Source organism: Kogia breviceps, chromosome 7 (genome assembly GCF_026419965.1).
Source record: "Kogia breviceps isolate mKogBre1 chromosome 7, mKogBre1 haplotype 1, whole genome shotgun sequence".
NCBI lineage: Eukaryota > Metazoa > Chordata > Mammalia > Artiodactyla > Physeteridae > Kogia > Kogia breviceps.
Window position 1 is genome coordinate 13,160,883 of NC_081316.1, and position 24,130 is coordinate 13,185,012.

At 55.2% G+C, this 24,130-nt stretch overlaps 3 protein-coding genes across 9 annotated transcripts in view; 1 reads left to right on the plus strand and 2 right to left on the minus strand.

Moving 5' to 3' along the window:
• Positions 1-361: 361 nt before the first annotated feature.
• On the minus strand, positions 362-4,010 carry TMEM258 (transmembrane protein 258). Its single transcript, XM_059068058.2, has 4 exons — positions 3,932-4,010; positions 1,759-1,868; positions 1,136-1,272; positions 362-532 (listed from the first exon to the last, which is right to left on the minus strand). The coding sequence occupies exons 1-3, from the start codon at positions 3,932-3,934 to the stop codon at positions 1,146-1,148; spliced, it is 240 nt and encodes a 79-aa protein (XP_058924041.1). The 5' UTR covers positions 3,935-4,010; the 3' UTR covers positions 362-532; positions 1,136-1,145.
• On the plus strand, positions 3,491-7,480 carry FEN1 (flap structure-specific endonuclease 1). Of its 2 annotated transcripts, XM_067037464.1 has the most exons (3): positions 3,492-4,033; positions 4,172-4,389; positions 5,109-7,480. In XM_067037464.1, exon 3 carries the CDS (start codon positions 5,127-5,129, stop codon positions 6,267-6,269), a length of 1,143 nt encoding a protein of 380 aa, XP_066893565.1. In that variant the 5' UTR covers positions 3,492-4,033; positions 4,172-4,389; positions 5,109-5,126; the 3' UTR covers positions 6,270-7,480. The 2 variants fall into 2 exon arrangements, with proteins under 2 accessions (XP_058925162.1, XP_066893565.1); XM_059069179.2 differs by having other exon boundaries at positions 3,491-4,389.
• A 1,411-nt stretch (positions 7,481-8,891) lies between these two features.
• Positions 8,892-24,130, minus strand: part of FADS1 (fatty acid desaturase 1) — a 43,568-nt gene continuing 28,329 nt past the window's right edge. For 2 of the 6 annotated variants that reach the window (XM_067037461.1, XM_067037462.1), the window contains exons 3-13: positions 19,849-19,959; positions 19,086-19,283; positions 18,314-18,415; positions 18,080-18,208; positions 15,726-15,786; positions 13,971-14,047; positions 12,557-12,654; positions 12,292-12,388; positions 11,963-12,042; positions 11,723-11,848; positions 8,892-11,369 (exon numbers count right to left, since the gene is read on the minus strand). In XM_067037461.1, the coding sequence (XP_066893562.1) occupies positions 11,318-11,369; positions 11,723-11,848; positions 11,963-12,042; positions 12,292-12,388; positions 12,557-12,654; positions 13,971-14,047; positions 15,726-15,786; positions 18,080-18,208; positions 18,314-18,415; positions 19,086-19,283; positions 19,849-19,911 (1,083 nt within the window). In that variant the 5' untranslated portion in view covers positions 19,912-19,959 and the 3' untranslated portion in view covers positions 8,892-11,317. Of the gene's footprint in view, positions 11,370-11,722; positions 11,849-11,962; positions 12,043-12,291; positions 12,389-12,556; positions 12,655-13,970; positions 14,048-15,725; positions 15,787-18,079; positions 18,209-18,313; positions 18,416-19,085; positions 19,284-19,848; positions 19,960-20,127; positions 20,146-21,731; positions 21,795-21,881; positions 22,257-24,130 lie in introns of those variants that run through there. The other 4 variants (XM_059069655.2, XM_059069658.2, XM_059069659.2 and 1 more) reach the window with 4 other exon arrangements.

Below are 24,130 nucleotides of genomic sequence, written 5' to 3' on the forward strand. Positions count from 1 at the left end.
CCCCATTATCCCTCGTAGCTTCGGGCCCGGCTTGGGAACAGGATGCAGCAGCCCCTTCCCCTAGCCACATCCCACGGACCTACTGCTGCCCTGCCGGGGTTAAAAGTAGCCACCTTAGGGGAAAGCTGAGCCTTTCGAGGGTCCCCGGCACCACTCAGAGGAGGGGACTGGCCCAGGGCAGACTTGACTGGTACGGGTTCCTACAGAAGTTTACGCTAGAAGCCACAGTGGAGGGCAGGCCGAGCCCCTTCCTATCCACAGGTGAGCCCTCAATTCTAAGGATAAGACACTCCCCATATCCCTCTCGTAGGCGGAGGGCAGGGCTTCCCAGCAGCAGGAACCACCTCAAAGGCAGGAGAAATGGGAAGGGGGGGGGTCCCAGCACCTGCACCACGCCCACCCCGCAGGGCGGGCACCAGGCAGGGCTGTCACACATCTGCCTTTATTGTGAGCAGCAGGTGGGACACTTCCGGCATGGTAAAAACAACTGATTTACAAAAGCAGGGATTCAGTGAAGCCGCCTGGCTGGTACCTGAAAAAGAGGGGTATCAAAATGAGAGCAGTGGCCCTTCTTTCCGTCAGCTTTTCTCACCAAAGCCCTACGCCCCTGGGGCAAGGGCTGATGGGCACAGTCCTTGGGAGCAGGGCCACCAGAGTGACCTGTTTGGTGGATTATCTGCAGCAAAGTTGTGGGTATTTTTTTTTTTTTTAGTCACTCAGTCAAAATTTATTTCAATGACTGAAAACGTTGAAACTAACTAAAATGCTACTCCGGGCAGCAAGTCCCGGATCCTGGCCCCTTGCTGGGTCACTCCCCAGCGGCTCTCCAATCACTGTGTATGACGGGTAAGAACACAGACGTGTAACCACGGCAAGCCTGTGCCCGCGGCCCTACGTAGCATATCCCAGAGCCAGGTCGAGGCCTTGGACAGTGTGGAGACCTCCGAACCGACAAAGGTGGTCCCACTTGGCTCAAATCCCCATTAGGGGACAGGGAAAGGGGCACATGTGTGCGGTGTCCCTATCCATTCTGCTGAGTCTCACTCCATTAACCAAGGGGTCATGCAGCCCAAGGAGCCCGCTGATGTGGGCGTGGGGAGGCCTCTCCAGTGTCCCACCCTGTCACTGCTCTTACCCTTGGGAGCTCACACGTAGATGCCGACCCAGAGCAGCAGGAAGAGCACGCCGAAGCCCATGAAGAGTGAGGCCACCAAAGAGATGAGGAGCTCTTTGTAGATATCCCGAGTGTATTTGGTGGAGGTGACCTCATAACTGGCAGGGCAATTGAGGAGAAGCACAGGGATGGCGGGTCTGGCTCCGGGCAGAGGGGCCCAAGAGGTGACCTAGACGCTGGTGCTCCCACCGCCCTTCCACCACCCATGAAGAAAATGCAGCCCAGAGGGGTTAGGTCCCACAGCTGGTGAGCGGCGAGCTGGAACTAGCCCTCATACCTCCTGACACCTGAGCACGCCACTCCGCATGCCACTTGCCCAACCTCAGGTCCCCGTAACTAGCCTCCAGTCCAGCCAGGCCCTCTGCTCGCTGTCCTGGAAACTCAAGAGCGAACCGAGCTCACCTGAACCTGGAAGATAAGGCCGCAACTTGACTTTGGATGTCAAAAGCCTTCCGTCAATCTCCTGACCGTCCCCCATCCCCACCCCGGAACAAAACTGGCGGGGTGCATGTACCCAGCATGGGTCCTCCCTCAGTTTCCCACCTCACTAATTCTGGCCCACTGGCCGCTCGGGGAAAGGATACACGAAGAACCAGGCGGTGAAGAACATGCCAATGGCCAACAGCACCACGGTCAGATGTGGAAAGACAGCCGGGTTCACTGGACTGGTGTATCTGCTCATGGCCTCAAGCTCCTAAGGGAAGGCGTGAGATCAGCGCCATCAAAGAATCCCAAGACCTCAATCTGGGGGCACTATGGGGTTATCACAGAGCCTCGTGCTGCTGTGGCTGCTAGAAGCTTATTTCAGCTTGGGAAATGTGGGAATCCTTCAGAACCACCGTCAGATGATTCCGTTTGAGAATAACAACAATTACATCTTAAACTAAGTGGCACCTTGTCTTCTCAATATGAGACAAGATGGGCAGCTGAGAGTCAGAGGCTGAGGCACAGAAGGTGACTGATTAGCTACAGATCAATGGTCCTTAACATTTTCTGAGGCCACCGGCCACCATGAAAAAAACGTGATGAAAGGTATGGACTCTTTGCCTGGGACAAACCGCATACAAGAAAAAGTCTGCTTATAATTTTAGGAGCTTTATGGATCCGTATCTATAGACATCAAGCTCAGAATCCCTGCTGAAAGACAGACTCTGGACTGGTACCCAGATCTCAACTCCTAATCTTGTATTCTTCCCACTACACAATTAAGGAATCTCAGGACCTACAGGCAAAAGACATAAGTTAAAATTCTGGGGCTTCACTGGTGGCGCAGTGGTTAAGACTCCGCCTGCCAATGCAGGGGACCCGGGTTCGAGCCCTGGTCCGGGAAGACCTCACTTGCCGTGGAGCAACTAAGCCCGTGCGCCACAACTACTAACCTGCCTCTAGAGCCCGCGAGCCACAACTACTGAGCCCACATGTCACAACTACTGAAACCCACGTGCCTAGAGCCCAGGCTCTGCAACAAGAGAAGTCACCGTAATGAGAAGGCCAGGAGCCGCAATGAAGAGCAGCCCCCACTTGCTGCAACTACAGAAAGCCCAAGCGCAGCAATGAAGACCCAAGGAGGTCAAAAATAAAATAAATTAAATAAATTAAAAGTAAGTAAATAATTAAACAAGTAAAAAATATTTTTAAAAATAAAAAATAGGGCTTCCCTGGTGGCGCAGTGGTTGAGAGTCCACCTGCCGATGCAGGGGACACGGGTTCGCGCCCCGGTCCGGGAAGATCCCACACGCCGCGGAGCGGCTGGGCCCGTGAGCCGTGGCCGCTGAGCCTGCGCGTCCGGAGCCTGTGCTCCGCAACGGGAGAGCCCACAACAGTGAGAGGCTCGCGTACCGCAAAAAAAAAAAAAAAGAAAAAGAAAGACGACAAACGCAATAGCATCTAACTCACTGCCTGGCATAGAGTAGCTGCTCAATAGGTGTTTGTTTCCCTCCCAAGGTTATAGGGAAGATTATGAGATAATGCTTGTGAAAGAGGGTTGTAAACGTAAAGTTCTGTACAAATGTTAACTTCCATTGTCACCCATCAGCCAACGCTTCTAAAATCCAGAACACAACAACTCTAGAGAAGTAAATTGACCTCATTGTTCTCAGAGACACTGGAATTCAATTCAGTAAACATTTATGCCCCCCTAAAAATGATAAAGACAATCGCTGCCATTGATTGAGCCTCCAACTGCCGGCCCCGTGTTTGGCACTGGAGATACAAAGCTGAATAGACATCATCCCAGGGCTAGAGGAACGTCAGATGGTGGTCACTAGGAGGTGTGGCAAATAACAAAGAAGTCCATGACACGTGGCAAGAGGTCTGTACATAGGTTGCGGGGCTCCCAGGAGAAAGAGGACAAGTGCCCGAGACAGTTGTTAGTAGTACTTCATCAAGAAGGTGACTTTTGCCCGGGACCGTGTAGTATGAGTACGAGTTCGGCAGGCGGGAAAAACTTTCCAGATAGAGGTAACAGACTGATCACAAGTAACAGAGATAAAAGCTCGAAGGTATTAGAAATGCTCCCCATGCTCCTCATCCTTATAAATCGTTAGATCAGAAGCCCAGTGCCATCAAAACCTCAGCCTAAGGAGTCCATGGCAAGGGGCTGCCCTTCCCCGCCCCTCAGCCCAAGCCGAAGGATCCAGGAGCTTCCAGCCCTCTGGACCTCGGACATCTGAGGCTTCTGCGAGAAAAAAACAGGGCGCGGGACGGGCCCCGAGGGGTCCCCAAAGTCCCATCCGGAACACCCCTCAACCCCCTCACCATTTCGCCGGACACAGGGTTATCTGCCGCTCAGCCACAGGAAGAATACGTCGGCAGGAGCGGGCGCGCTGTTCAGCCGGAAGAGGAAGTGCAGCTGAGCAGGTGGCATTGTGGGATTTGTAGTCGTGTGGTTTCGGGTGTGGCGGGATCTGGGGCCTGCGGGGCGACCGGGGAGGAGTGGGGGCAAGCGGTAGAGAAGGGTAGGGTCGGCTCGCTGAGCGAGTCTGTTCACCCTGGCAGCACTGTTTGTCGTGAGAGAAGCTGGCCGAGAGGGCCGGGGCCTGTACTACACTTCCCAGGAGGCTGTGCGCCGAGGCAGGTCACGTGACGGGAGCGCGGGCTTTGGAAGGCGGCGGAGTGAGAGTGTATCAGCGGCTGGTGCCGAGGAGGCGGCGGGGCTGAGTCGGGATTCGGGCTGAGATCTGTCCTGGGCCACGCCGGAGCGCCCCAGAGGCCAGGTAAGACCCTCCGGAAGCGTCTCCGAGAGCGGCGGGTTTTGCCCCGTTTTGCACCCGTTTCGCCCCGGGTGCTGGGGAAGGCCGGCGGCTGCCGCGGGCGGGGCGGAGGGAGCGAGCGCGGGATTCGCAGTCAGGCGGACCCGCCACTTTTCCCGCTGTGAGCCCGGGGCCTGTCGCTTAACTTCCGAGCCTCTTTCATCATTTGTAGAAAGAAGATAGTTCCCAGCTCATGAGGTCGTTGTGTACTGTGACTAAGCTCCTGGAGGGGAGACTTTTTTGAGCTGCACTCGTTCACATCCCTTTCCTGCCTGCGTTTGTCAGACGCAGGGGGAGGATGCTCGGCTAACGAGGCATTGTCCCCTCGGTACACGTTCTAGCAAAGCAGGCAGCTTGAGGCACGAACCAGAGCATCCAGTGGGTTCTGCAGGGAGAACGTTTACAGAGCACCTAATCTTTGTCGGGGTTTTTGTCTGTTCTCAGTTAACTCTCCGGAGGCCTTAGTAGTAATGGAGAGGACTTCCTTACTAGACTGTACGTTTCTTGACGATGGGAGCCTTGTCGTGTTCTTTTCATCTTCCGAGGTGCTGACTTGGTGTCGTTTTGTTGTGTTAGATATGTTTAGCCGAGGGCGTGAAGTTGGTGAGATAGTACCCCTGGTAACCCTTCCTCCTTTTGCATCCTTTAAGTTCCTCCTTGTCTCACCTGCCTTTCTCTTTTAGCTGTCCCTCTGTATTGCTATGGGAATTCAAGGACTGGCCAAACTGATTGCCGACGTGGCCCCCAGTGCCATCCGGGAGAATGACATCAAGAGCTACTTTGGCCGCAAGGTGGCTATCGATGCCTCCATGAGCATTTATCAGTTCCTAATAGCTGTTCGCCAAGGGGGGGACGTGCTGCAGAATGAGGAGGGTGAGACCACCAGCCACCTGGTGGGCATGTTCTATCGCACAATCCGAATGATGGAGAACGGCATCAAGCCCGTGTACATCTTCGACGGCAAGCCGCCACAGCTCAAGTCAGGGGAGCTGGCCAAACGCAGCGAGCGGCGGGCCGAGGCGGAGAAGCAGCTGCAGCAGGCCCAGGCTGCTGGGGCCGAAGGGGAGGTGGAGAAGTTTACGAAGCGGCTGGTGAAGGTCACCAAGCAGCACAACGACGAGTGCAAGCATCTCCTGAGCCTCATGGGCATCCCGTACCTCGATGCGCCCAGCGAGGCCGAGGCCAGCTGTGCCGCCCTGGTGAAGGCCGGCAGAGTCTATGCCGCGGCCACCGAGGACATGGATTGCCTGACCTTTGGCAGCCCCGTGCTCATGCGGCACCTGACTGCTAGCGAGGCCAAGAAGCTGCCCATCCAGGAGTTCCACCTGAGCCGGATTCTGCAGGAGCTGGGCCTGAACCAGGAGCAGTTTGTGGATCTGTGCATCCTGCTGGGCAGTGACTACTGTGAGACCATTCGGGGCATTGGGCCCAAGCGGGCCGTGGACCTCATCCAGAAGCACAAGAGCATCGAGGAGATCGTGCGTCGGCTCGACCCCACCAAATACCCTGTGCCGGAAAATTGGCTCCACAAGGAGGCCCAGCAGCTCTTCCTGGAGCCCGAGGTGCTGGACCCGGAATCTGTGGAGCTGAAGTGGAGCGAGCCAAATGAAGAAGAGCTCGTCAAGTTCATGTGTGGTGAAAAGCAGTTCTCCGAGGAGCGAATCCGCAGCGGGGTCCGGAGGCTGAGCAAGAGCCGCCAGGGCAGCACCCAGGGCCGCCTGGATGATTTCTTCAAGGTGACCGGCTCCCTCTCTTCAGCTAAGCGCAAGGAGCCAGAATCCAAGGGGTCCGCTAAGAAGAAGGCCAAGACTGGGGCAGCAGGGAAGTTCAAAAGGGGGAAATAAACGGGTTTCCCTTCATTATACCTCCTTGACCCCAGAATATCTGCCGTGTTGTACCCGCAAGAGCTGGCGCTGGAGAAACCTCCGTGGGGGTGGGGAGGGGCTTGCATTGCTTCCCTGGCACCACCCTGCTCAGTAGTGCTTTTCCCTTTGTTACTTGATCCCATCGCAGGAAGGCCACAGAGGTTTGTTGTTTTCTTCTTTTTTAGCTCAGGTAAGTATGTCAGGCTGAAGCCGCCTCTCAGGCAATTTAATGGACACTGAATCCATTGTTACATGAAAGTGATAGCAACAAGTTTCGAAGAAGAAAGAGGGAGATAAATGGTGGAGACAAAAGACTGGAAATGATTTCCTGCCGGGCCAACTGGTGGTTGGTGGGAGGTGACCAGGGGACTAGACTGTGTTCTCTTTGGCTCAGCCTTGACCCACCCTGAAGGGTAGCCATCAGGAAGATGCAGTTTTAAACAGATGGGAAGAGCTGCCGAGAAATAAGATAGGCAGAGCCCCTGGGGTTGGCAACAGGGTTTGATTACCAGCTGTGTGTCCTGAGGTGGGCAGAAACTTGAACTTGCTATGTACATAACTCTAGTCTTTACAGTGGTTATTCAGAGGCATAAAGTGGTGGTGCTTCACATGGCCTCTCTGAGGCAGTTAATTGAGTTGAAACTTTGGGATAAGATGCTGGGTTTTTTGCTTTGAAAGATATGAGGAGAAGAGTCAATAAAATTATAAAAGTAACCAGAATGTCCTGTTCTTTGAGAACATTTGAAGACATCTCAAGTGCCCCAGGTTTCAGGCAGTATAAAATGTTCTTTTCACTCCAAGTTAACATGCTGGAATTGCACTGTAGTAGTGGGTGGTTTGAGTGGCCACAAGATGGCGCCATGCTTCATTGAATGGCCAAAGCAGCTTTGGCAGTAGTTCAGCCGTTTAGAGGATGATGCCTGGGAAAGGAGTTTTAATAAATTGAACGAATTCCTAGTTTTCCACCTACTGTGTGAGATAAAGGAGCTCCTTTGAGAAATCCTCACAATTTAGATCAACTACTTCATAGCATCCAAGCGTTTACCAGTTTGTAAATCTTGAAAGCTGCCATTCAAAAATCACTATCTCGTTCCCTTTGTGACGTCAACTTCAGGTTACTGTTTTGTCTAGAGGTGGAATGTGTTTGTACTCTGAGATCTTTATAATCCTAATAAAACTTGATGGCGGCTGTCCTGTTTGAGTTTCTAATTTTGTAGCGTTCCTATCAACGGCCATTTAAAGTTAACCAAGGACACTTAAGTGGTCTGAAATTTAAGTTGACAATATTTCAACAGATGAAGCAGGTAGGAGACTAAAGACCAGTAGTTTTCAAACTCTCGATCTTAGTATCTGTTCACTGCTGTCTCTAGCAGTTGACAAATGAAACCAATTTCCAGATTGAAGCAAGTCACACAACTTATTTGAGCTCCGTTTTTTGTTTGTTTGTTTGTTTTTTGGCTGCACCACGCAGCACACGAGATCTTCATTCCCCGACCGGGGATCACACCTGTGCCCCCTGCAGTGGAAGCGTGGAGTCCCAACTACCGGACCGCCAGGGAATTTCCCTGAGCTCCATTTTCAGCTAATATTTCAGGTAATTTGATTCTAAGCCTGCAGTAATGGTGATGGGGCCCAGAGGTGGGAAGACTTAGGTGTTACCACCTCAGCGCAGTAGCTCTAGTTAAGGGCCTGTCCCCTGTGGTAGCAGGTAGCGTGGTTTCTTTTCCTCTTATTTTTGAAGTTGAGTTACTTGGTCTTTTCCAGTTTATTAACCACTGCAGGGAAAATCAATCCTGCAAATCCTATTTAGCACATTTTTTAATATAAATTTATTTTTATTTATATTTATTTTTAGCTGCACTGGGTCTTCGTAGCTGCACGGGCTTTCTCCAGTTGTGGCAGGCAGGGGCTACTCTTCGTTGCGGTGTGCAGGCTTCTCATTGCGGTGGCTTCTCTTGTTGCAGAGCATGTGCTCTAGGCACACGGGCTCAGTAGTTGTGGCGCGTTCGTTGCTCCGTGGCACGTGGGATCTTCCCAGACCAGGGCTCGAACCCGTGTCCCCTGCATCGGCAGGCGGATTCTTAACCACTGCACCACCAGGGAAGCCCTAGCACATTCTAATATTCTCGCTTGGAGAGGAGAGCTGTTCTAGTAGGGCAGCGGTTAAAAGGGCATTGCTTTGCAGTCCAGCTCTGAGGTATGCCTTACAGAGATTTAGGCAAAAAGGAAACTTATGGAGACTACCTGCACAGACTATCAGAGTTTAAAAGGGTGAGGGCATTGCCTCATGGTAGCAGGAAGCAGTGCACTAAACACTAGAATTGGCTAGCCGCCCATAGGCAGTCTAGCATTGGAACATATGGATATCATAGGAATGGGCTGGCCTTTCTTCTCCTTGCCACAGTGAACCTGTGCCTTGGGGTTTCCACAGCAGCCTGATGATCCTCCCTATGACCCAAGGGGCTTAGGCAAGGGGGAGTCAGTGTGGGGACTCATATCCAGAAAGAAGTGAGAGTCAGAGTCGGATAGTAACTTGTAGCAGAGGTACAGGGACTCCTGTCAACAGATGCAGGAGAGCATCATGAATTATAACAGCCTTCGTTTGGTCAAAATTACCTTTATTTCTCAGTTTTACTCCATTGGCATGTGGTAACAAAATTGGCACACACAAAAAGGATGCTGATTTGGGTCTAATTAAAATGCCTCCGCCAAAGTGGTAGGAAGATGAAAGTAACAGAGAAGCATATAAGTTGGAGTTTTTAAAAAGTGAGTTCAAACGTTCTGCCACGTCTGTGACCAGAGGCAACTTATCCTCTCGAATCCTGTTTTCTCATGTCATTGTTTGGATTTGAGATCACTCATGTTACCTTGCAACGTCTGAGCTTTTTGTCACTAGTCTGTCCCTTTGTGGCCATGTGAGACCACACTGGTCCAGGCTAAGGAGAGAAGGCCACAGTGGTTGAGGTGCTTTGAGGGCTTGGACTTGGCTCAGTAAGTTTCACTAGCTTTGCTCAGATTGGGCAGCCTCGGCCCAAAGCCAGATGGCTTGGTGGGCTGCGTTCAGCACCTATTCTGGAATGAAGGAGCCAATGAAAGTAGAACTCTGCAATTCCGCTCCGTTTTGTTCCACCCAGACTGTTTTGAGCCAGGTTCTGCCCAAATGGAAAAGATCTAAAATCTTCTGGAACCTGTTCTGCCGTGTGTGCGGTTAAGTCTGTCTCTGTTTTGACAAACCTCTAAGTAATCACAACAGCCTTTCCGTTAGGTGGTGCCTCTAATCCCACCCCAACATGCCTTAGGACCTTCATCTCCCTGATCACCATTCTCGTCTCCTTGCCATTCCTTTCCTAAACTAAATAGGAATTCTCCCAGGTCTCTGCTTTTTCTTTGTAGTTTAAGGTACTTTCTTTCCAGTGTCCAAAATGCTCAATCTGCTTCGAGTGGATGCTGTTGGGACAGGTGAATGACCCCCTCACCTCACCTGCAAGGCTGTGGGTGTGGGAAGGGGAAAGGGTGTGAATGTTGGTAACCCATGGGGCACAGTCCTGTGTTCACTCTCTAGAGATGGGTTAAACTGTTTCTATCTTTTAAAAAAACCCAGGAGATTAAAAAAATTGTATTTCAGTATTAGACTGATATACCTTTAAGATATTCTCCTAAATTCCTACCTGGTCTCCAGCAGAGAAAGGTACTTGAACAGAGTTGCCAGAGTAAGGATGCTGAAGGGCAGCCATGATGACCACAAACGCCTGTGTTTTTCCCTTCCTACTTCTGGTGAGAACTATGAAGTCATTACACTTAACCCATTGCTCCTGCTCAGAAGTAATGCTGTAACATAGTTTAGGTTATGGAAAATCTCTTACGGCCCTTCTATTCTTTATGACGGAACCCTGTGTTTTCACCATGACTGGTAATTCACCCTCTCCCAGCTTGGTCGCTTGTGCTCACTAACTGCTACTTTATTAAATTTGGAATTACAGGTCGGGGAGCAAAGGGAAACCACTGGGAGCCCCCGTTCGTTTCTGTGGAGGAGAAGACCAAGCGCCCCGTCTGCCCACCTGCTTGTGGAGCAAGAAGTAGACTCCCCATCCTAGGAGTGTTCTCTCCCTTGGGTGGTGGTCAAAAGAGGTGAATCAAAAGCTGAAAGGATTTTTAATGGCCAGCGACTCTCTGCTGGCTGTCTTGGCAAGCCCCGGGAACTTATGCTCCTTTGGTACCCTGGATGGAATGTGGGACCAAACCCTGTAGTGCCAGCACCCTTCAGGGCCAGATGCCTCCAACACCACAGCCCTGGCCTTTGCCCTCCCTGCTTCTAAAAGTGGAAAAATTGCTTCCCAGGAGCCTGAGGCAGACATGGGTCACACCTAACCCTACAGTGAGCCAAGCTGCCAGGCCTCAGGCGCTAATTCTTCCTTTCTAAATCTTGCCCAGAAGGTTCAGCTGCTCTGTCCTCCTCCAGCCTGCGAACCTCTGAGGTTTGCAAGCAAGAGTGGAGAAGGCACTGAGAAGTGGGCCAGTGGGATGAGCTCCTGCCTTTCCTGGATGGAATTTTTTCTTTTTTTTGGCCACACCGCGCAGCATGTGGGGTTTTCGTTCCCCAACCAGGGACTGAACCCGCGCACCCCTGCATTGGAAGCACTGAGTTTTAACCACTGGACCACCAGGGAAGTCCCCCGGGTGGAATTTTAGTGCTAAATCTCTTCCTGATTTCTGGGCTCAGTAGACCCTCCCTATTCTAACACCCTCCTGACTCCCTCTTTGCCCACCAACCACTTGCATCTGCTAAACCAAAAAGGAAACAAAACTTTCACATCCCTGTCCCAACAGCTCCACCCCTCCTTCCAGGGGGCTTGCACACCCCTCTTTGGGTCTTAGATCTGTGCCTAGAAGATAAAGGGGAGGGGTTTGAGTCAGAGCCTTTATCTCCTCCAACCCACCCCTTCTGAATATTAGGATTGTAGTGGCATTGTCCCCAAGCCCCCCTCTGCTTTGGCTCCAAGGCTCTTCTTCCAGATGGGAGGCTGCTCTTATTGGTGGAGATAGGCATCTAGCCAGAGCTGCCCGGACTCTCTCAGTGAGCTGAGGGGACAAGATGGGAGCAGGCGGTGAGGGAGACAGAGTGGAGAGGAGCCCCAAAGCCATACCCGCCAGAAGTGCAGCAGTGAGGCCCTTCCAGAGGTGATGTAAGGCCCCCTTGACGTGAGCACTCACCTCCCCTTTGCTTCTGAGAAAGGGCTTGGGCCATGGCACTGAGAGCAAAGGCCCAAACTGGCCACAAGACCAACAGAGCACCTGGCCTTGGCCTTGGTGACCTCCATTCCAGACGACCTGGGGACACCTTCCTGTGGCTCCCACCCCGTACTTCGCCACTGACCCCACTGCCCTGCCCTCTTCCGGCCCTCCCAGCCCTCTTCCCAGGCTCAGATACTCACTGGACAATATCGGCAAAGGCTGAGAACAGGGGCTTGGACTGGTACTCTATACCATGCTTGGCACACAGGGACCGCACCAGGGGAGCCACTTTGTGGTAATTGTGTCGAGGCATCGTGGGGAAAAGACTTCACGGAGAACAGCGGACAGTCAGTGGCTCCGGCTCCTCTGCACCCCCATCCCCCATCCCCTTCCTACGTGGACCCTCCCCAGGTCCCTGCTTCCCGGGCCGCCCTACTCACTGGTGCTCAATCTGGAAGTTGAGGTGGCCACTGAACCAGTCATTGAAGGCCGACTTATGGACGTTGCATGTTGCCTGGAGCTGGAGGAGAAGGTCGGGGGAGCATGGCTCTGGGTACCAGATGCAAAGGCCAGCCCAGCCTTCTCCAGGCAAAGCTGGCCTGTCCCTGGTCACTCCCTTCTCCACGTGGTGGCAGGAGAGAAGCTTCAAGCTAATGAGGCAAGGTTTGGGAGCCTCTGTTGCTAACGCCACCCACCCCCTACCCTGGGGCTCTGCCCACCCACCCTTCTTATTAGCTGCGCCCAGGTCTTCCAAGTGACTGTCCCTCACCTGGGTGGAGACCCAGTCCACGTTCCTGTCGTAATCAATGTGCATGGGGATGTGGTTCATCTGTGTCACCCACACAAACCAGTTGCTTTCCAGGAACCTGGTGGACACGGCACCCAGACAAAACCAGTACAAGCAGAGCCCAGAGTTCTGACTCTCGCTCAGAAGTTGCTCCAACCCTGCCCCCTTCCCCAGCCGACGCCCCCAGACCAGGCCGGTTACTCCCACACGTCTTTGCACCGCTCCCTCCTCCCCCATCAAGTACTACCTGACCATGAAGAAAAGGCCCAGGAAGCCTTTCAGTCCCAGCAGCGGCACATAAGTGAGGAAGATGCGGACATAGAAGCTGATCATCCAGGCCAAGTCCTGCAGCGAGAGGCAGAGCCCCGTCACGGCACAGAGCCCCTGTCCTATCGCGGCACTTGTTCCTCTGCGTGGAGCAGCCATCCTCCCGGGTCCCCAGACTGGAGTGCTCACGGCAGCCTCTCTCGGCTGCCCCGTCCGGCGCCATCTAGCTCCGCTCCGTTCCTAGTGGTGCCCACAGCCCTCCCTGCCTGTTTCCTTCACAGGGGCCAGGTCTCCCTGCCTCCACTTCTTCCCGACCCGTCTCCATCCTTCACCCCCCATCACGCTGCCAAGTGAGTCTCCCAGGAGAGTGGCTCAGTCTGTGCCAGTGCCCTGATCAAATCGCTGACGCGTCTTCTGCACCACCCTCCTCCCCTGACACCCGGGTCCTCCACCGCATGTCCAGTGGCCAGATTCGCCCCTTAATTCCCAGCTTCTCAGAGTCCATCCCGACTCCCCTGCCTCCGCCTGTCCTCCAGGGCCAGCTAGGTAAGTGACTTTGCGAAGTCTCTTCTGATGCCTCCCATCCAGCCAGATGCAGTCAGGCCCCTAAAGGTACAGCTCATCCTCCCGGACTTGGCGCCGTCCGCAGCCCTGCCCCTGCCAGGGGCCTTCCTCCTGGCCCTACGCCCTTCCTTGCAATCATCTGCCCTGTGCTCCTGGCTGCTCCACCATGCAGGTGAAGGGACAGGAGCAGGAAAGTGTGTGTGCTGATTGGGGGCAACCCTGCTGATCCTTCACAGGCTGAAAGCTCTCTTCCCTGGACCAGGGAAACAAGCTGGTGCCGCCCAAGCCTGAAGCAGCCCGGAGGTCGGCTGTGGAGAGGGGTGGAGGAGCTTCTCTAAGAACTGGGAGTTGAAGTGGGTCCTGTCCTGTGTGCTCGCCGGTTTCCTTCTGTGTCCCTTCTCTGCGGGGCCCTGTTGTTACCTATAAGCCCGGCATTACGATGCCCGCACGTGGCTCTTCTAATCCCCAAACCTTCTGCCTGTACCTCTTGTCTGGCGTCAGCCACATCCTGTTTCATCAGAAGTTTCCTGAGTGAAGGTGCCATCTCTTACTCATCTTCCCCCTCCCCGGCCTGGCCCCCGCTTTATGCCAAGCACAGTAACCTCAGGAGGCAACTCGCTGAATTAAACAGGGCATCAGGAGTCAGGCTGCCTGCTGAGCCCACATCATCTCACCCAAAGATAAGGAAGGGTCTATACCCGGTTCTGTTACTTTGCTCTAAAATTGGGCCTGGAGTAAATCTCGGTGGGATCTCCCCTGGAGAACCCCCTTCCCATCCCTCAGGGCACTGGAGACAAGGGATGTGGGATTTGGGGGCCATGGATACTTACCACCCACTTCTTCCTCTGGATAACAAAATAGAAAATATACCACTGGAAGTAGAGAGGCAGCAAGGCTGGGGGCCCAACTGGGGAGGAAATGGACACAAGGGGGGAGGCGTGAGCAGCACTAAAGGGTCCCTGGAGGGCCCGTTGGTGCTGGACAGATGGCCTCCAGCACAGGGCTGCCCCTCTGCCATCTCCTCTTGTGGCCCCTCCAGCTGCCTCGGCAGCCCTCAACCCACTGGAACTGACAGGCGCTGCAGGTGGGCATGAAGGCAAGTCTGAAGAAAGCAGAATCTCCCAGTGGATGCTGAGAGGGAGAGGTGGGGGGAACGTGGCATTCTCTTCCATGGAAAGGGACAGCTGGGGAGACGAGCGCCACGCACGCACGGAACTTGCTCTGCTCCTGCGCCTTGAAAAAGGTACCGCTCATCCTCCCGGACTTGGCGCCATCCGCAGCCCTGCCCCTACCAGGGGCCTTCCTCCTGGCCCTACGCCCTTCCTTGCAATCATCTGCCCTGTGCTCCTGGCTGCTCCACCATGCAGGTGAAGGGACAGGAGCAGGAAAGTGTGTGTGCTGATTGGGGGCAACCCTGCTGATCCTTCACAGGCTGAAAGCTCTCTTCCCTGGACCAGGGAAACAAGCTGGTGCCGCCCAAGCCTGAAGCAGCCCGGAGGTCGGCTGTGGAGAGGGGTGGAGGAGCTTCTCTAAGAACTGGGAGTTGAAGTGGGTCCTGTCCTGTGTGCTCGTCGGTTTCCTTCTGTGTCCCTTCTCTGCAGGGCCCTGTTGTTACCTATAAGCCCGGCATTACGATGCCCACACGTGGCTCTTCTATCCTGACGTGCCATGAATTCTAACCTTTTTTTCTGGACGTTTCTGCTCCACCCTTCTATCCCATCCCCCTTTCTCCACAGGGATGGAGTAACAGGCAGTTAAGATAAATTCCTTTGAACGAAAATGGGATCGATGGGGCTTCCCTGGTGGCGCAGTGGTTGAGAATCCGCCTCCGATGCAGGAGACACGGGTTCGTGCCCTGGTCCGGGAAGATCCCACATGCCGCGGAGCAACTAAGCCCGCGAGCCATGGCGCTAGGCCTGCGCGTCCGGAGCCTGTGCTCCGCAACGGGAGAGGCCACAACAGTGAGAGGCCCGCGTACCGCAAAAAAAAAAAAAAAAAAAAAAAAAAAAAAGAAAATGGGATCGATGGACTCATGCCCTCCTTTCCTTTAAATTTTGAATTTTTAAAAGGGTTTAAAAAATTTTAGACATTATGGAGATTTTTAAAGCAGGGAGTGTACACAGCAGTCTTCAGAAAGAGCGTAAGACAACCACAGCGATGTTTTCTCCTCGGCTCCCTCTTCAGGTCCAATCCTCCATTGCTAGTCTATCTACCTTTGTCCTTCTGGGTGTTAGACTGTGTCCCACTGCGTCCCCTTGGCCCTGGCCGGTTTGACAAGATTCAAAGTGAGGTTTCAGGCTTCGTCGGGATGGCCCCCCACCATTCAGTTCCCTTGTGGAAGCCAGGGTGGGGCTGGAGGAACTAGTTTGCCCCCGAAGCAAGTGACCTTTGACCAAACATTAGCCTAACGCTTGCCTTTGCCCCTTGAGAAGGTAGACTGTCCCCCTTGCGGGGGGCACCCTGTTCACTTCAAGTACGGTAGTCCGGGAGGGGCATTTGCTCCTCCCATCCTTCCAGCAGCCCCTGCAGAGGCAGCGTCCCAAGCCCCCCCCCCCCCCCCCCCGGGGCTGGATGAGGACACTCACTGAGGAAGAAGTATCTGTGCTGGTGGTTGTATGGCATGTACTTTTTCTTCTGTTTCCCAAGCTGTGAAGGAAAGCAAACACACATCAGCACCCACAGGCCAGTCTCCCATTCCCCTCCCCTTGTGACCTTGGCTTCTCCCTGCTCAGGAGGCCTCCTGCGGGGGCCATCAGCTCGCTGGCGCTATGGAAGGCTCCAACAAGCCCAGCCTTACCTCCAGCTCCTGGCGCGTGAAGCCCGGGCTGCTGGATTTGCCGAGCGCGCCACACCGTGGACGCAGCGCGGTGGCCCACACCCACACCCACACGAGGCACGGGCACGACGGAGCGTGCAGGTGCTCAGAACTCCTCGCGCGCAGCCCGACACGCCCCTGTCAGGTTTCCAGGCCCCTCCACCTCTCCTTCCTTTCTCCATCTGGTACTCTTTTTGACACCAGGGTCTCCGCAGACAACCATTTTTACCCTTATACGGGCCAGGATCCCCTCTACATCCAGCCCCTGACCTTCTCCAAATCTCTCGTTCTCTTCAGATGTCAACACGAGCTTTATAAAATCCCTTGAAAGCTAAGCGCAGTTTGGCAAATATTTGTGGAAAGATTACCAAAATCAGCTTGGCAATCTGAAGGCTCTGGCAAGGTTCTCCCCAGCGGCTGGTGGTGGTTTTGTGAGCTGAGTGGCGGTGGAGACAGGCTGGAGCTGCCGGGCTAGCCAGTCAGTCCGCGTCCCCTCGCGGGAACTCGCAAAACCGCGACGGCGAAGCCCTGCCCTCGTGTTCGAGTCCTGGCTCCCTCTGTTCCCCACGTCCTGGTTAGTTCTGGCGACCAGACGACCACGGGGCACAGGAGGGACTCTACCCCCGAGCAGAATGCCAGCTCACCCCTCTTTTATGATGAGTCCATCTACTGCTTTGACAGGACATTTACTGATACCTTATCCCGTGCCAGGCACTTCTGCTAAATGAAGCCTTCTTTCTCCGTTAAGTGATTTCATTCCACAATTTATAGGGCATCAGCGTGCCCGGCACTGTTCCAGGTGTGAGGATACAGAGGTGAGTAACACAAAATGCCTACCCTCGTGGAGCTTATCATCCGAGGAGAGGAAGCTGGTGATAAATTTGTAGACAGAGCTCAAGGTAATAACAGATTAAAAACAGGAAAATATGACAGAAAGCGAGGTAGGCAGCGTTTTGGCTAGCGTAGTCCTATATGGCCTCCTGGGGCCCTGACATCAGAACTGAGACCTGAATGGTGAGAAGGAGCCAGCCATGCAGACATTCGGGGTAAAGCAGAGGGAACAAAGGTTTGGGACGTTCAAGGGACAGAAAGGCAGCCAGTGTGGCAGGGAATATAACAGAGGAGAATAGTTGATAAAGCAGAAAACGAGGGACGGCCCCATCATATTGAGCCTTAGCCCTGGGAAGGCCACAGTAAGGAGTTTAGATTTTATTCCAGTGGGGATGGGAAGCCCTGGACGGCTTTCGGCAGGTGGCACTATCTGCTTTGCGCTTTTTTTTTTTTTTTTTGCGATACGCAGGGCTCTCACTGTTGTGGCCTCTCCCATTGCAGGGCACAGGCTCAGTGGCCAAGGCTCACGGGCCCAGCCGCTCCCCGGCACGTGGGATCTTCCCAGACCGGGGCACGAACCCGTGTCCCCTGCATCGGCAGGCGGATTCTCAACCACTGCGCCACCAGGGAAGCCCGGTCAAAGGGTTTTAAATTAGCTTTTTAAAGAACTCCACTGGCCACTCACAGCCGTCCATCCTTTATGCTCACTAAAGGCTCACCAGGTCTCCACCCACCCGCAGGCTTTAGCAGCTACGTTATCATGGCTGCTCACACACCCTCAGATGACAACTCGAACCCAGTGCTGACCACCCTCACCCTGAGAGTCAGGCTGGGGTCAGGCGGGTGGGAAGAATTACTCAGTGAGTCAATATTCTAGATAATGGGCAGCAGAGAAGAGTAAGCCAGTGTAGCTGTTGTGTAAGAGAGAGGATTACAGGTGCCGGGGGCTGACTGCCTGGGCTGGGAGTGTCTAAAAAGCTCCTGCCAGGAGGGCCATCCATCAACTTCAAGGCCGAGCAGGGTTTGCACAGCAATCTGGCCGTCCTTTGGGTCCTTAGCAGCGTGGCGTACCTTTCTGCAGCAGCTATTTGCTGACTTGGACTCACGAGGGAGGACAGGTGAGTGTCCTGGGTAGCCTGCTTCCTGCCTGTGGCGTCCCGCAACTTCCAAACAGCCAGCCAGCCCGGCCCCCTATGTCTTGCCCACGCTGACAGCATTGTGAGCGCTTCCCTGCAAGCCCTGTGTGCTGCCCGGTTCCCATTCTCCGAGACCTTCACCGATACCTGTGCTCACCTCCACAGAGAGGATCTTCCCCAAGGCAAAGAAGAAGGGGTGCATGTTGATGTCCGGGTCTTTGCGGAAGCAGTTGGGCTTGGCGTGGTGCTGGAAGTGCAGGTGGTTCCACCAACTGGCAGGGGCCCCCTACAGAAAAGCGGGGCGTGAGTACGGAAGCCCGCTGCCCCCCCTCCCCCAGGCAGCCCATTGTTGACTGGAGTTTCAGAGAGCGCCCCTCCCCGTCCCGTCGACCTTCAGGTGGCCAATCACGAAATGATGTAGCAGGTGGTTCCATGTAGAGGTGCCGAAGACGGACAGGTGTCCAAAGTCATGCTGCAGCCAGCCAGCCTGGGCCTGGGTGAGAAAGGCTAGCGCTGAGAGCAGCCCACCAGCCCCGCATCTGTCTCAACTGACTCGGCCTCTCCCTCTTCCTTCATCTACCTAGGCCTGTGCTGGCCTAACTGAGCACATCAGGGAAGGAGTGAGGAAGCCTGGGTCCTGCTCGTGGCTCCGCCACTGACTCACACGAGAACTAGGGCAAAGCACTACCCCCTCCCTGCTCTTCAGTGTCCCCAGTTCTGGAGTTCTGTGACTTCCGACGGACTGAACATCCAAACTACAGAACAGGACAGAGTGACAAACTCAGGCAAGTAGAAGGCTTAACTAGTGGGTTCTGACAGCCAAGTATTAGGGCCCCAGCTGAGAAACCAGAGTCTTAGTTCTTGGCACACCCGGACTGTGACAGAACCGGAACATGAAGTTTCAGAGGAGAAATGCCACGGGAAGAAGGGAGCCCTTGGGAGAAGTGGCTGGAGAGGCCGTGGAAGAAATGAAGGTGCACATGTGGTGAAGACGAGCAGATGAAAGCCACAGACAACGGAATGTGTGCTCTTTCTGCACCAACCCTCCCGCATGTCCTCCTCTCTGCCCGGGACAGAGGGCTCCTTGGCCTCCTGAGGGGTGCAAAGAATTTTCCCCACGGAAGCCGAGCTGGCTGTGTTCTTGACAAGCCCAGGGCTCTCACCTGAACTGTGCTGAGCAGCACTGCACAGAGGAGGAAAGGCAGGAAGGAGGTCCCAAAGAGCCAAAGAGTGAGCCAGGCAATGACATCCAGCAGCAGGATGTGCAGCAGGTACAGCAGGAAGAAGACGGGGTTCGCCTTCATGAGCCCCACCCGCTCCACCGTGGCCTGCAGCTCCCGGAACTCCTCAGTCAGCTCTTTCTGTAGACGAGTGGAGATGGAAAGGGTCTTATTCTCCCCAGATGCAACCCAGCACTGCGGCCAAGGACCCTCTTAAGCTCAAGGCCCTCCCACCAAGGTAGCTGAGGGAAGCCCACGGTCCTAGGTGAAGATACCACAAGGCTGAGGAAGGATGACAGGAGGTGCTATGGGATCAAGTCTAAGAGCATGTGGTCTTTGGAGTTAAACAGAATTCATTCAAGCCACTGCTCTGCCACTTAGTAATAGTGTGATCCTTGGCCGAGTTGCTTAACCTCTCTGAGACTCAGTTTTCTCATCTGTAACCGTGTGTGGATTATATGATGTTATGCTTGGCACAGAATAAGTGCTTGGTCGATAGGTCTCGTGTTGAGGATGGGGGTGGTGGTGGTGGCCTTGTGAGAACCACAGGTTCCAAAGCCCTGCAGCCCAATGACCACGCAGGAGAAGCAAGGACCTCGATATTCCCAGGAACGGATTGTGGTCACCTGTGATCATATCTAGGCCTTCCTTCTACCCTCTGCCCCTCAACAACCGCAGGAGCTCCAAACAGCAAACGGGGTCTCACATTCTTAGTGGGCTCAAAGCTGGGCTGCTCTGGAGACAGTTCTCCAATCAGGAGAGAGTTCATATACTTCCTCACAAGGCCTTTGTTGATGTGGAACGCCACAAAGGGATCCTGCAAGTTTGGGGAGAAGGCAGCACAGTGAGGAAGTCAGCCCGGCCCCCCAAGACTTGTGGAGGGCTCACACTAAAGACCATCCTCCCGATCCAGCAAGGAGGCTGTACCCAAGTTCAAACAGACCCCACCCCCCTCCAGGCAGCTGCCCTTTGAGAGTGCTCAGACCTGTCCCTGGTGTCCACAGCTCAGGATCACCCAACAACTGTGTTCTAGGAAGAAGGGTACCACGCCAAGGAATAGGAAGCACGGGTAGGGCGACCACAGAAAGACCTGGCTGGGCTGTCCTTTCCTCTAGGTGTCTCATGAAATGTGCTGAGGGAGACTCCCTGTGTCCAACTGGAGGACTTTTGCATTTCTCCCCCGTCCCTCCGCTGCTCTTCTGGTTGGGGTTCCATATTTCCCTTCCCACTCTGAACACCCCCTGCCCTAGGGCACTAATTTTGATTACGCAAGGCGGGGTCCTCAGTGACTAGATTAACGAGATTAATGTCCTGAAGCTCAGACAGCCCCAGGCCCAAAGCCACAGCTTGGAGGCGGAGGGAGCCGGGGCGGAGCCGGCGCCGGCGGCCGGTGGCACCACACATGCGGACCAATCGCGGTCTCCGCTGCGGCCGGCCCCGGCCCTAAATCACACTGCAGGACGCCTGCTCCGTCTACGCATGCGCCAGTCCACACCTTCGCCTTCGGCCACTGCCTGAGCTCCCCAGTGGTCACTCCGGAGACAGGCTCAGGCCTCGACTCCCAGGCCAGCCGCGTCGGAGGGAGGGGCGGGTCCTTACCGCGTTAGGCTGCACCACCACATCACGGGAACCCTAGTGGCCCGAGGCACACTCCGAGATGGCAGGGAGAAAGCTGGGGACAGTGGAAGGGGTCACGCCGCTAGGCGAAGGATGGGGGAAGGATATAGGGGGAGGGGACACGGCGAAGCGAACGCTCCAACCTTTGGGTCCCAAGGAGTGGTCCCCCAGCTCTCAAACCCAGAAGGGAAGTGCTAGGTGCTTTAGTTCCGAGAGCAGGTTGTCTAGAGAGGGAAGCAACAGAATAGGGGCTGGGACGGGCGCTGGCCCGCAGTGAGGCCTGAGGGAGGAGGGATGCGACCCAGCACCGGGCCTACAGCCCGGGACTGCAAACAGCTGCTGGCCTGAGGCTGAGAGATCTCCCCACAGGATTCCAGGGCTGTTCCAGGGCCCTCGCTAACTGTATGCTGATGCAGCCCCCCCTCCCCTTCAGCACGCTGTTCCCACTCTTTTTTGTGCACGAGCAGGCGCTAGTCCTCTCTGGCCGGTGCTGCCCCTTCCCCACCCTCCGGTCTTCACCCTGTGCAGGGGTTCCGAAGGCAGCGGGCACTAGGTGGCTTCCCCCCTCAGGAAAATCCCTGAGTGTGGTTCCCTCGTTCTCTGCCCTGCTCACGCTCGCCAGTCTAGTCCGGCATGCTCGGCCCAGACGCGCCTGCGCTTCTCTCCCAGCCACCAAGACAGGTCAAGACTTGATGCCTCTCCCTGCCACTGACCCCTCCTCCCTCGGTCTCGGCAGTGCCGCCGTCCGGGGGTTCCACGTCCCCGCTGTCCTCCCTCCTACCCCTGACCCGGGGACTGCCCACGCCTGGAGACCGCAGACTCCGGGCAGCAGACGGAGCGCACGGACCGATGGCGCGGCCCTTTGTTTGTGCGTGCACGTTGCCGGCCTCCCTCCCTACCTACTCCCCAGACTCCACTTTTCGCAGCCTCTCTCCTGCCCTTGCATCCCGTTTCCGCAGCACACCCAATCACCTGGCAACCGGTACGCTCCTGCGCCTCCCGGCTTTTCCCCGAATTAGAATGTTCGGCCCTGAGTGCCAAATCTCTTGTCTCGCGCGCTGAGCCCCAGGCTCCGACCTCCCGGCCCCGCCTCCTCCCGTTCCCCGGTCTGGCAGCGCTCACCGTAGCGTCCTGCCCCGCGTAGTGGCTGATGACCCGGGAGCCCCCGGGGTGCTGGCGGGTGAACTCGCTGATGTTGTACACCTTTCGGTCAATCACGAGCCACCGCTCTTTGTCGCGTCCCGAGCGCTGCGCCACCTCGTCCCAGGTGAAGTAGCGCGGGGTAGGCCCCTGGGCCGGGGTCTCGGGGGCCATCGGGGCCGGGCGATGCCGCGCACCGACTGGGCAAGGGAGGTCAGGCGCGCGCACGGGACCCGCGGGGTAGCGCGCACCGGCCTCGAGTGCGCCGGGAGCCGGCCCGCTGCCGCCCGCCTAGAGCCCGCCGCCCGCGCGTCGGGTTTTCAGCAACCGAGGTGGTCGGCGCCGAGCCCCGCTGCGCGCGCTTCTATTGGCCGAGCCGCGTGGCGCGGGACCGAGTCCCCGCCTTCCCGCCGGCCCCGCGCGGGCGGGCGCTTCAGGAGGGTCGTGGCAGGCCGGCTGAGCGCAGGGACGCGCGCCCCCTCGCGGGCTCTTTGCGGGGGTCGCCGCCGGACCCCACTCTCCGACTCACGCATGCAGCTCACAGGGGGCACCGCGGGCAAGATAACGGTTCCTGTGGAGGCTCCTGGGTGCGGGGCGGCGGCACTGGGTGCGCGGGCGCCCTGGGCTACTAGGGCAGGGTGGGCTCTGCCGAGCCGGGTGAGTGGGTGCATGGAGGGCCGGCCTCGCGGCCTGGGAGGCCTGCCGGGCTCGCGGGGTTGGAGATTGAGGGGTTTGGTGAGGGGGTGTGGAGAGGGGTTGTCCCAGGGGCCTCGTCTTTGGGTTGGGGGCGTCCTCGCCAGTCTCCCGGCGCTGAGCCTCCAGAGATCCACCTGATGAACTCCCACCTCCTCGCCACGCCGCTCCACCAGTTGTACGGCTGGAAGTTAACAGCCTGAGAACCCTTGGCCATTATCTTGAAACAGCGTAATCACGGTTTATCTGCGCTGGGGTTTGGGAGTGATTAACGTTTGACTTTGCTCGGTATAACATTAAAAATGCCCCACAATTTTCGCAACTCTGTGTGCCTTTTTTGCTTGTTTTTTTTTTTTTTTTGGTTTGTTTGTTTGTTTGTTTGTTTTCCGATTAACTGGGATCCTTAAATAAAAGGAAGTGGCCTAGCATCTCTGGACCTCTGGGAGGCCCTGTGTGAAGAGCCTGGGTCTAACAGCTGAGGCGTCAATGCTCCATCCTGGAGGAACCTAGGAGCCGTAGGAGGCCTTTAAGTAGAGAGATCAGGGGTTCAGAGCTCTGAGCTTTAGGAAGGGGTGAACACAGAGGCTGGGGCGGGGGGGGTGGGGGAGTCAAGAAGCTGTTAAGAGTTATGAAGAGATTCAGCTCACGTACTAAATTTTATTTATTCAAAAACCACTTTACAAAGCACTACGTGCCAGGCACTGTTTTTAGTGCTTTGCAAACATTAACTCATTTAATTCTCATAAGACCTCTTTGAGGTAGGAACCTCACTTACAGATGGAGAAATTGAGCCACTGAGAGGTTAAGTATTTTATCACACAGTGAGTGGCAGGACTGAGCTTCGAACCAGCCTGTAGCTCTGCCGTCTCTCCTCTGATTATACTAATGGGATTCTGCAGCCAGGGGAAAGGAGGCCAAGCTTTATTCCATGCACTTGAACTAGGGTCTTTGCCCCAAGGAGTCAGGAGACTAGGAGAAATAACAGCTGGATTTCTGGTAGAAAAGGACCTTCATCCATTCAACCCAAATCCCTCATTTCTTGAGATATGAAAATTGAGGTTCAGAATGGGGAAGGGACTTCCCAAGTTCCCAAGGGGAAGTTCCAGTTAAGATGCCAGGCAACTGCACCTTGCTCAGGAATTACGGTCCATGCAGCTGCCCCTCTGGACAGCCAATCTTCCACTTAAATAAAGACTTTGCTGAACAACTTCACGGTGTGTAACACAGGAGATGGGGGGCAAGGGGCTCGTGAAGGATGAACTCATGGGATTTCCTTAATGCAGTTGTCTTCTTTTTGTTGTATAAAGGATAGACACCTTACAGACCAGTATATATATATATATATATATATATTGTGTGTGGGCCTCTCACTGTTGCGGCCTCTCCCGTTGCGGAGCACAGGCTCCGGACGCGCAGGCATGTGGGACCTTCCCGGACCGGGGCACGAACCCGCATCCCCTGCATCAGCAGGCAGATTCTCAACCACTGCGCCACCAGGGAAGCCCAGAGACCAGTATATTAAACCTACTATTTAACAG